At 33.5% G+C, this 11,871-nt stretch overlaps 1 protein-coding gene across 2 annotated transcripts; it reads right to left on the reverse strand.

Moving 5' to 3' along the window:
• Positions 1 to 1,028: 1,028 nt before the first annotated feature.
• On the reverse strand, positions 1,029 to 11,361 carry LOC130656203 (E3 ubiquitin-protein ligase synoviolin B-like). 2 transcript variants are annotated; one of them, XM_057459032.1, is made up of 13 exons: positions 10,997 to 11,361; positions 10,386 to 10,478; positions 10,011 to 10,163; positions 4,669 to 4,717; positions 4,481 to 4,584; positions 4,074 to 4,200; positions 3,567 to 3,666; positions 3,418 to 3,483; positions 2,469 to 2,725; positions 2,223 to 2,386; positions 2,070 to 2,139; positions 1,781 to 1,937; positions 1,029 to 1,533 (listed from the first exon to the last, which is right to left on the reverse strand). In XM_057459032.1, the coding sequence occupies exons 1-13, from the start codon at positions 11,141 to 11,143 to the stop codon at positions 1,227 to 1,229; spliced, it is 1,794 nt and encodes a 597-aa protein (XP_057315015.1). In that variant the 5' UTR covers positions 11,144 to 11,361; the 3' UTR covers positions 1,029 to 1,226. The 2 variants fall into 2 exon arrangements, with proteins under 2 accessions (XP_057315015.1, XP_057315014.1); XM_057459031.1 differs by having other exon boundaries at positions 1,781 to 1,976; positions 10,997 to 11,352.
• Positions 11,362 to 11,871: the final 510 nt, after the last annotated feature.

The following is an 11,871-nucleotide window of genomic DNA, read 5'->3' on the forward strand; positions in this document are numbered from 1 at the left end:
TATACTCTATGGACATAAAAATACATCACACTATTCTGCAAAAGTTCAAGTCTCTGAAACATTTTGTAGCTAGCTAGCTAGCTTGTTACATCATATTTCGTGCTCATAAAAGAAGAAAACTTTGAAAACCAAGGTAGATGGCTATACATAATTAAAAGAGAGGAATAATAAAATAAGTCATAGGTTAGAGCTAGCCATGGTATGGGGAACAGGCCTTGGTTGCTTGTGGGCACCAAGAAGATTTTCGGTAGAAAAAATATTGCTTTATAATCTGCAATATAATCTCCGCTGATATATCAACATTTTCTAAAAATACGGACGGAGTCAACTCATCGACTGCAACATGCTTGGTTTTTTCCCATAGACTTCATCACGATATCATCGTTATTCAAGACATAATCAAACTCCCAGGATGGAAACATCCCTTATTGATTAAAAAAATATTGAGAAATAGGCATTGCTTGTGCATTGAATACCCGCTGTTTCGATATAGTTGATGTTGGCCTGGTGATAACTACAACACAACTTTAGCTGCAGCTGGTCCTGGATTACATCGCTTGTTAATTTCATAAGTTTTACTATTGAGAAGTGGGATTCATCATCGTCACCACGAACAAAATGAAGGAACAGAATGAAAATTTGTGAAACCAACATATTTGATTATTAGCAACCGAGTTAAAAAAAAATTAAATAATGGCAGCTTTACTATATGCTTTAATGGTTAACATTCCAACTTCTGAAAATGTGCTATACTATACGGACTTTTAGACATTTTTGTTTGTGTTGAGCGCGCATTAGCCTCATTTAACTAGGCTTTCTTTAAGAAACATCTACTTAACATACACAAAAATTGATAAGATTTAAAGGGTTGAGAAAAATTGATAGTTTCAGATATAAAAATAAAGACAAATGTAATAGTTCATAAATAAAATTTAGACAAAAAGTGCACCATGCGTAATGTTCCATGAGCGAAGCTCGGGAATTGAATTAAAGTAATTGTCTTAACCAATACAAAAAACGATGAGGCAAAAACAAACCATCGCGCTATCGCGATTGAATTATGTCAGTTCTCACACTACATCTTTTGCAACTCACTTCTACATAAAATTATCGGTATAGAAGCTGTAAACATACACCATATAAGAACTACTATAACAGTTAAAATATCTTTTACTCTGTATCAAACTTCTGGACGGTCTCTGTGCAATCTTCAAAGTTTAAAAATTTTACTCCTCATTTGTGTTATTTTGAATATTTTGAAATCTTTCAAGCCGTCTTCTTCGGAGTTCATTATCAGGACTCATCTGCAAACCTTCATCGTTGTTCTTTTTGTCGTCAACGTCAATATCACGTTGCATGGTAATATTCTCAACATAATTACAAGGTGTGGACGACGTCCCCACATCCGCAGCAGTTGTTGATGTTTCATTTGAGATAATGTCGTTTAAACTCGAAATAGTTGTAGTGGATTTAGTTGCGGTCTCTGGTGATGGTATCGATTCGTTGTTTGCCGTGTTTGTTGAAGACATCGCACTGTAGAATAAGTTCGAAATAAAATGTGACGAAATGAAAAAATAAAACAATGAACACACTAAATTATAAATAATTCTCGATGCATGCTTATTTTATAAGAAACGTGTACAACCTTGCAAAAAATTGTATGCAAATTCTCGCTAAGGCAAACTTTGTACGCGTTTAGTAGCACCAACAAAGTATGGTTGTGAACAAAGGTTTTCACAATAAACAACTCTCAAGTTATTTACTGTGAAAAAAATCATACCCAATTGTCGTCACAACTTGCGAATACTGGTTTAATTGCACAATTACAGAGTCAAGTAGTGAATGAACATTTCTCAACAATCGCACACGAGACTCCACATTTTCACGTTCTTGACCTTCCATTTGATGCAGTTGCTCTAATGACAATGTTGACAAGTCTAAATTTGACGAAGGAAACATTGGAGGTGCTGCCATAGCTGAAACGTTTAAAGGGAAATTTAAAATCAACAAGTCTTACACATCATATGTGTGTATGTACATGAACAGCTAAAAGACACAAACAAACTTACACATAAACGGAGGAGGTGGAGGTGTCAAAAAAGAAGGAGGAGATCCAAACATAAACGACGGAGGTGGCATCTGTAACACAACAAGAAGGTGAAATAGCAATCAAAATAAAATCTGAAAGCCAGTAAGTAGAATACAAAATGCAAGGAACATACAGTAACCGGAAACAAGAAATTTGGAGATGTTGTCTCATTCGTTGAAGCTTGAGTTGTTTGTGATGTTGCAGCACTTGTTTGCGGTAAAACACCAGGAGGCATACCTGGTGGCATACCAAACGGGGAACCAGCAGGAGGCGGCATACCTGTGAATGGGGGGGCACCTATTGAAAGCAAAAACCAGTGCATAAGTAAGACGCTTAAACGTTCATCCCTAACACAAAGATAATTCGGTTAATTTTGTACCTGCCCGAGGCATGCCAGCTGGAGGTTGTTGTTGTTGTTGTTGTTGTTGTGCTGGAGGTTGCATTGTTTGCGCTCGTGCAGATAATACATCCATTCGGCATGTTGGACAAGACTGCTGACGTTGAAACCATGATCGCAAGCAATGCGCGTGAAAGATATGATTACATGGTAATTTCTTGCCAGCAGTCATCTGTTCACGACATATGATACACGTATTGTCAACCTGACGCAACTCCCCTTCGCTAGCATTCAAAAACCTGCAAAAAAATTGAAAAACATCAAGTTTAAAACATAAGTGAAAGCCCCAAAATTGAATGTTTTGCTATTAGAAACATTGTCCCCTATTAATAGACTATTTTGGAATTAGGATAAATTTTCTACCGCGATGGGGCAAGTTGGACTTTATACCCTCCGTTTTCGGTAGCAAAGCATAAAAAAGTGCTAAAAAGAAGGGGCTATTTTAAGAGATTTATGACCTTGGCAAGTTCTTCTTTACATTTGGGCACCAGTACTAAAATCTGGACCCTTGGATCTCGCAATTTTTTAAATCACCTTGGATTTGGCATGTTTTTTTTAACTTTTAATTTTACTCCGAAACAAGATCCGATAGCCTTAAAATATGATCTTGACACATAAACATAAGCAAAAACATTCAAAACAAGCTGCAAATCTCCCAAAAAAATTTCTATTTTCCCTGGACCTTATAAGAATTTTTTAAGAATTACATTAACCTTGATCTTTGAAATATGCGTTTACTTCTTTCATCCAAACAAATACATATTTAAGAATGATGTATGTTTTAAATGCTACGAAATTGCCTTGATTTTCCCTGAACATTATAAAAAAATTATCATTTAAGTTTGTAAAATTTTCCAAATTCCCTGAAAAAAATCAGCCATTTTGCAGGCTTCCCAAACGTATTCATGTACAGATACGTCATTAGTCCTACCTAGTATTCATGTATGCAATCGCTCTTCGAGATAAAATCACATCGCTGAGCGACTTCTTGAACGACCTGTAGTAAATAAGACGAAACATGGACCCTTCAAATTAAAATGAAATTTATTGTGTTTGGATGGATGTTAAGCAACTGCCTACCTGATGGTCAAGTACATCGGTCTGATGGCAAACAGGGGGAAGGTATGTATTTTCACCATAACTCCAACAAATGCTACGTATAAACAACACTTTACAAGACCTAAACAAGAAATAGCATGAATAATATTTCATATAAATATATCGAAGTCTAACCCCGATAACTTCCTTTTCCATTCTCCTGTCAACTTTTTTGGTACTTTAACAATCTAACCCTCGATAACTCGAATCACAGGTTTACACCTCGCTACTACCCCTTCTATAACTCGACCGTCTTTCTGAGTGAGGAAAGATGGTTATTCGCCGTTCTAGGCGAAGAATGCGAAGAAATTGAAAGTTTTAAATGGCGTAACAATATTTTACTGTTTCGTTTCAACTTTTCTCCCGTATGCTATGCCAAAATTTTTGCATTTCTTGATAATTGATCTGACTTGTTTCTTTGCAGACACGCTTATCTATAATTTTATAACAGAAAGTATGACGCACCGAAACACCGATATAAAAGTGTACCTGTAATAAGTTCAGCATAAAGTAAGTAGACGTTTTTATTCTCCCAGGGATGTTCACTAATGTAATCGATAGTGTGAAGAACATATTTCATGATAATTGCGACAACCATCACCAATAAAATGGCGTACTAAATTTAAAAATTCTGTCGTAAGCATTTTCCTTGAAACTTCTTAAACAAGTATATGTTAATTGCAAATCTTTTAAAAACATCCACCACTCTCCTAGGTTGACTTAAAAGCGTGCACAAAAATCTGAAAAATAGAGATCTTATGTCTGTGGAACTTTTAATTAAATTGAAGGAGCCCTTTCGTACCCTAACAAAATTAATTATTCCTATTATTATTCACTTTTAATAATTTTCGCGTGTACAACAAAAATCTATTTTTCTTATCGAAAAGGTTAATTACCTCAAATCCGAAAACCATTTGAACTGACGCTCCGCTTGACAAAGTTGTTTTAAAAGCGTGATGAATCAGAGCAGAGTCAAGTGTTCCCAATAACAACAGTAAAGCTAAATTAAAGCAATTGTTAAAAAATGTGCATGTCAATAATATATTTTGATGTGTTCAATAAAAAATCGTAAAAAAATGCCTACTATTTACGCGAATATGAAACAATACAGTTATGATGGGGCTTCTTTCCATCTAGAAACAAACAGGTATAAAAAATTCAGCTTCGTCCAGCTGTGTTGATGCAACACATATTTTTGCATGCAATTTACCTTATGTGTTAGCGTGCTTTTTTTTTAATTTCGATATTTCTGACCTTTTTTCAGTTAGTTATTTAAGATTTTGCTGTGAGCAGACGTATGTCGAAGTGGAGAATAATTTTGTTAAATTAAGTGATTTATTGTCATCTGCATTGTTTTTATTACTTTATTACTTTACAATAGTACTGCATTGGCATTGTTTCGTTATTATTACAAGCTCGTGAGCTTGTTACAAGCTCGTGAGCTTGTATTAAAACGCAAATGTGTCCTACAAGAATGGAAATTTTTGCCTCTTTGAGCACCGACACGGAAGTAGTCGTGTGTTCGAATCTCATCTTGGTAACTATTTTTACTTTTATTTTCTTTTTACTAGCTCGTAACTATGTCCGAAATAATCAATTACAACGTCACAGATTTAAAATTCGTACCTAAACTCTCTAAGTACTTGGAAGTCATCTAAATGACGTTTCAGGCTGAAATTGGTATTTGTTTTCGACAAAATTTGGCACAGTTAACAAAAAAAGTATGCTGAACATAATAGTGACATCATAATTTTGATTTTCGCCACTTAAATGTCATTTTAGGCCAAAATTAAAACTATTTTAGACAAAACTTGGCAAAGTTAACAAAGAAAGTATGCCGAACATGATGTTGACATTAAAATTTTGATTTTTTGTCACCTAAATGTCATTTTAGGCCAAAATTGGTCCAAAAATTAAAACTATTTTAGACAAAACTTGGCAAAGTAAACAAAAAAAGTATGCCAAACATTATGGTGACATTAAAATTTTGGTTTTTTGTCACCTAAATGTCATTTTAGGCCAATATTTGTCCGAAAATTAAGACTACTTTATTTTCGACAAAATTTGGTACAGTTAACAAAAAAAGTATGCTGAACATGATAGTGACATCAAAATTTTAATTTTTTGTCACCTAAATGCTGTTTAAGCTCATAAACGTTTCAATCGCGCAACTTTCAACCATGGCTGTATTAGAAACTGTAGAATTGGCTCGCATTGTGGATGTTTCAGAGTTGTGCATAAAGATAAGATTAGTGTTCACAAGCTTCATTTAACTAACTGGTAAAGTAAAGGTGTTTCCGCCAAAGTTTTTAAAAGTGAATATAGGCAGAATTAAGGTCTCTCCAAATGCCTGAAAAGTAGTCTGCGAAAAATAAAATTTCCACAACAATACGTAAGAGAAAAACGAAGACGCTCCACCATATATAAATAATTACGAGAACGAAATTCTTTTCGCTACGAAAAGAATTTCGTTCTCGCTTTCTTCTTTCTGTCAGTCAGTTTACCCCAGACTGACCCAACGAAAATTGAAATTTCGAGGAATTTTTTGTTCAAGAAGATATGTCGTGTCTAACTTCGTAACAGAAATCATCAAATCAAATTTAATAGACAGCTTTTTGTAAACTTTATTCGCGAGGTTGTTTACATATATCATACGTCTTGTTGGATTTGGTATTGTTTTGCAACAATTTAGTTATTACATAAAACTTGCGAAATTTGTTTGGTTTTATAATATAATCGTTCTCACAACAGATCTAACAGAAACCGGTCGCAGAAAAATGTTCCTTTTTAAAAATATTTTTTTATTATCGACAGTGTTGTTTTTTATTATAACAAAAAAATTAAAGGAAACAAAGCATCGACAACAGAAATCAAAGGTAAAATAAAAAAATCTAAGAGCCGTGTATTGTATATCATAACACAAGTGCAACATCATTAACATGATTTTGAAGGCTGGCGATATCGAAAAAATCGAGGGACTGGTTTACAACAACAATCTAACGTAACAGATCTTGTTGTTACCGCACCTAGCAATCGTAACGTATCATCGAAATGTACAGTATGCAAGAAAGGAGTTGGTACAAATGGAAAGCGATTACTTTGTACACATTGTTATGAAATACTCATGTCACTTGTTTGAACCTTTCAAAATCAGAACAAAAGAGGTACACTGTAGCAACGGTTGAAAATTGGACATGTAGTGATTTCACCATTACACTTTTACCCTTCCACAACTGAAGACATTTCGATACATCAACATCTGACGAAGTTATCGAAACTACCCTATAAAAAACAAAAATCTAGAAAAATTAAAGAAAACTCCAAATACACTTCAATCGCCCATCTTAACGTTCAGTCACTCATGTCTACTTTTAACGAATTCTCTATCATGGTAAATGACTATAAATTTTATATTGTAGCTGTAACCGAAACTTGGCTAACAGATGACACGTACCAACAACATTATGTTCAAATACCAGGCTACAAAACTGTATTTAAAAACTGCATAGGGAAAAAAGATAAGGGAGTCGGGTTTTATCTCAAAGAGACTCTTAGTTTCAAAGTTAGAAACAATTTAAAAAAACATCATGATTCACTTATTTGTAGAACTACGGGGAAAAAATAAGAACTCCCCTGTTCCTATGTGTGGCCTATCGAATGAAAAGGAAAAACTGGAATGGTTAGATAAATTTAATAGCAGAGGTATACACAAAGTGACAAAGTGTCCTTATTCTGACAGGCGACTTTACCATCGATTTGCTCGGAGAAAGTAGAGAATCTACCAAACGGTATCGAGACATATTACAAACATTTTCATTACATCAACACGTGTCATACCAACAAGAAAACAAAAATCAACAATTGATCACATCAGCAGCAATACCAACAAAATTATCCATCGTGACGTAATTAACATTGACGAGATTTCCGACCACAACACTCCGTTCGTTTTAAACATCAAAAAAGAACGATTTGAAAAACGTTATAAATACGTACGATGCGAAAAGAACATGAGCAAAAATATTGCTGACTTCAAACAACTACCAATTAATCTGGTCTACGCTTACGACGACCCAGACGATCAAATTACTACTCTCAACTAATTAGTTATGCATTGTATATCAGGGCACACTCCGACGAAAAGAATGAAGTTTACACGTCCTCCAGCACCATGGATAAAGGATCCAGAGATCACCGTTGCGAAAAACAATCTAGAAAACAATCTACAAACCATATCACTTGAGCTGAACCACTGTGATGAAAATTCGCGCAAAGAATATCACACTGCAAGAAATACATAGAAAAAATCAATCCAACCAAAAAGGCAACCTTTTTACGAAAAGCCTCAGTTCAAAGAATCCTAAGAAAGTATGGAAAACGGTTCAACAAGTTCGATAAGTCACTGATTCTGTCTCTTTTAAACTATTGTAATGTTGTTTACGGTCAAATTCCGAAATATCTACAAAACAGATAACAAAGAATTCAAATTTGTACTGCCAGATACGTACTGGGAAAGTATGCCAACACAGCAGACATTGTCAACCTGAACTGGCTATTGTTGAAAACGCGGAAAATAACGTCGTAAAACTTGTGTTTCGAGAGCTTTACGATAAAAACTGGCCGACTTATCTTCAAATGGAGACTGTAAGAAAACTTCGTTCGAGTAGCTTTGACATCAAAATTGACTATGGCGAGAAATGCACTTGCAAGAACAAGCTACTATTTTTAATAATTTACCACCAAGCGTAGTAATAAAAGTTTATTTAACAGAGGCAAGAAAATTTTATAAGAAAAAGGCTTTTGCTCGGATATTAATATCATAACAATATTTCATCTTATGTTTTAATGTTTAATATTTGTCAGACTATTTTCTGTTTTATTATTCCTAGCTAATCAGCTATTTTTTTCCCATTTTATGTGCTCAGACAGGCTTCTTAGTTGCACCCAGCCCCCTTTTTTCACTCATTCTTGCTTTTGACATTACGTTGGCTCTTTTCTCCGCCCCTTTCCCTATTTACTCGATTATTTTCCAGCAAACTCTTTAATTTTTGTTTTAAAAATATCTTTCTAATTTTTTTTTTTTGACGATGACGATGATGGTGATTATCTATATAAGAATACGCCAGTTCCATGTGTCAGGCAGAGTGGATGTGGTTTTTTTTAAAGGAACAGCCGCGGTCACTTTTGCTAAACTTTTATTTTTATTCTGTCTTTTGTGTGCTTTTTCAAATTCATTTAAAAATTTTTGTTATTGAAGATATTATTTCGGTTTGTCTGTTCAGTATTCATATTACTGTGGAAAGTTTATCATTTCTTGAACATGATAGTTTAGTAGGCGACGTTTCGGGTGATCCTTCTCTCATCATCGGGCAAAGTAAAATGATGTTGCGCATGAATTTATATAATTGCAGAGGATCGAAATTTATAAAAATTAACCAATCAGAAACGAGCTGATAATTACAGTTAATTACGGTAATTAACATTTTCGGACCTAGATGTAGGTAACTACTTCTTCTGTAGGGCTGGTAACCAAATCTCAGAAAGTTGATACGAGATGCTGTTTATGTGTTTGTTACGTCCATGTGTTCATGGAGCTCTTCTGGATGTTCAAGAAATGATAAACTTTCCACAGTAACAAAATTTTTGTTTTATAAAAAAGTCACGGTTAATTTATTTTATTGTTCTCATAAAAACCTTTGTGAAATGATGTAAACTTTATTACGCAAAAGTCACGGGTAATTAATTTTTATTACTCCCTTAAGCATGTGTCTATTGTTATATGAAAAACATATTGGTTTTATTTATTCCCGTTTGAATGAAATTAACAACAAAACGTTTTGACGAAAAGAACATTGAATTTTATTGTTGATTTCGCTCACTATTTTGCTGTTTTTTTATTTGGTATCTATAGTGGATTTTTCCACGGGACTAAATACTAGTCTCTATAATAATACAGAGACTGTGTCTGTTTGTAACAGGCAAAGTGGATTATATTTTTTGCAATTTTCTTTAAAAGCGTCTATAATATATCCCCTATAAAAATGTTCCGTATTTTAAAAACGTTTTGTTTACAGTATTGTTCAAAAGTTTTAATTCATTGTTCATACTTTTTTATTGAAATTTACAACAAATCACTTTGTGATATAAAACATAAATAAATTTTAAATGTTCTTGAGTAAATTTCTCTAGGGATTTTCGTTTATAACGTTTTTCAGCCTTCCTAATAAGATTATTAACAAACATTTTTGTGATAAGAAGCACAATAAATTTTAAGACAATTAGTGGATTATTCAACGGGTTTAAATGCTAGTATATATTAAAACAATCAAGTTCTAAATCAACTTTTAAAGCCAATATTTAAAAAGTTGTTTATCAAGTTCTACCAACCAGGTAGATATACTACAAATTTTATCAAATTAAACTTACGTAATCGACCCGATCTTCCACCAGCCAATGAAAAGCTTTCATAAAGAGTAAGAAAGTAAATAGTGCAACAAATTTTGGACTGAAGTCATCGCGAAAAACAGTGAAAGCCAGACACGTTTCCGTGATCACATACCAGAACTTTTCGATCAGATGCTAAAAAAACCCACAAACAAACTGATTCAGTGGACAAAACCTAGGGCTAGGTTGCCATACTGAATGTATGAAATAACTGTTCCGAATAAGCACAAAAGCACAATATTTCCAGGTGTTCTAAGGATATATATTCAAAAATACGAGGTTCAAAATTGGTTTAAAGCGTACTTAGGTCTAGTGGCATGTCAAGCAAAGAAACATAAGTACTCATTTCTCATTTACCTCCACTTCAGATGCTCGTAATTGACCAAAAAATATTTTTCTCAAAGCTTTGCCCAGCAAAAATATGAGAGCGAACCCCTGTGCATATAATACCTAAAATATTACAAAAATATGTTGAAGTTACAACTAGAAAAGAGTTTTATAAATGCATAAGTGCAAAAATGGTTTCATACTTCCGAACTTTTTTCAACTGTTTTATTTTTCCCAGCTATTAGTATTACAAACATATACACATTACAGGTGCGACATCAGGCTTACCATACATTTAAGTGTTTGATCATTGTCAAACGCCGCATTCATGCTTTCACTGGTTCTGGTATGTGTTATGTACTGGTAAAAAAACTTTTCTTAATAAAAGCAATGTTGACACATTTACAGTATTGAAATATTTTCCATGAGAAAATTTGAGAAAAAACGAAATGAACTACAAGAAAAAAGCACATATTCATATAAAATATTGCTATATGTATCTCCATAAAAAGATGTAAAATGACAATGACCGAAGTTCAAGTGTTCATGGCCTATTTGGAAATCAATTACTAATCCAAAGGTTTACAGATATTTTATCAAGAAGAAATAAAAAAAACGTGTAAATAGTATAGAATGCTTACTGCAATACTTGGATTAGATTTTGTCAGATAGACAATTGAAGGATAAAATTGTTGTTTTTGGTAAAAAGCATTTCCAATAACAGCTGCAGTACATAGGGTTACCCCCAACGTAATCAACGCAACCCTCATTCTGGTTTCGCCAACCATACGAGATGACACAATTCCTTAAATTTAATGTTTCATGAAGAATAACTAAAAACAAAGCCAAAAATATTATACTTTTCAAAAATAGCAACATATTAGTTAAGCATAGTTAAAGAGCTTTATAAAAAATACGTTTTGACAAGCTTTTGAGTATGATCTCTTCATCAGGTGAATAAAACATTGCAGTTGGGTGTATAAACATTGAATAGAACACTTGAGTGAGTACATAAATTATAAAATTATAATGCATTAAAAACATGTGTATACTTACATTATCTACAATTACCTTAAAATGCCTAATTTATTAAAAAAAGAGGTTAAAATTCAAAAAGTTAATTAAAACAGTAATGACGAAAAAGAAGGAGAGCATAGAAGCATATAGTCCAACACCCTCCGTCATTACAAAAATGCTGAGATGTGGAAAACCCATAAGCGTATTCCACACTAAGGATTTCACAACATGTGGAGTGCTTAAGTGCTCACCGTGAATGTTCAAGCTAAAGTAACAAAGCGCTCATCAAGGCCTGGTGGTAGAAAAGTTTTTAATTTATATGTTGCCTAAAAGTATCTTGCTCTTTAAGCTGTGCCTCACTAAAAGATCTGTCAATTATTTGAAAAAAAAATCACTCTCATACTATGATAATCTATGAACACAAAACGTTTAAAAGACCTGACTGTTTTAATCTCTGATGAACCTGATTCTTTTATCTTTAACCCTATTCGGTACAGGG

Source organism: Hydractinia symbiolongicarpus, chromosome 9 (genome assembly GCF_029227915.1).
Source record: "Hydractinia symbiolongicarpus strain clone_291-10 chromosome 9, HSymV2.1, whole genome shotgun sequence".
NCBI classification, from domain to species: Eukaryota; Metazoa; Cnidaria; class Hydrozoa; order Anthoathecata; family Hydractiniidae; genus Hydractinia; species Hydractinia symbiolongicarpus.

Excerpts from the sequence above, each read along its gene's own strand:
- LOC130656203 (XM_057459031.1), bottom strand. The coding sequence starts at position 11,143 with ATGGTTGGCGAAACCAGAATGAGGGTTGCGTTGATTACGTTGGGGGTA. Across the intron at positions 10,164-10,385 it reads TACGAGCATCTGAAGTGGAG|CATCTGATCGAAAAGTTCTG; the intron begins GTAAATGAGAAA and ends GGGTTTTTTTAG. Across the intron at positions 3,484-3,566 it reads CCGATGTACTTGACCATCAG|GTCGTTCAAGAAGTCGCTCA; the intron begins GTAGGCAGTTGC and ends TATTTACTACAG.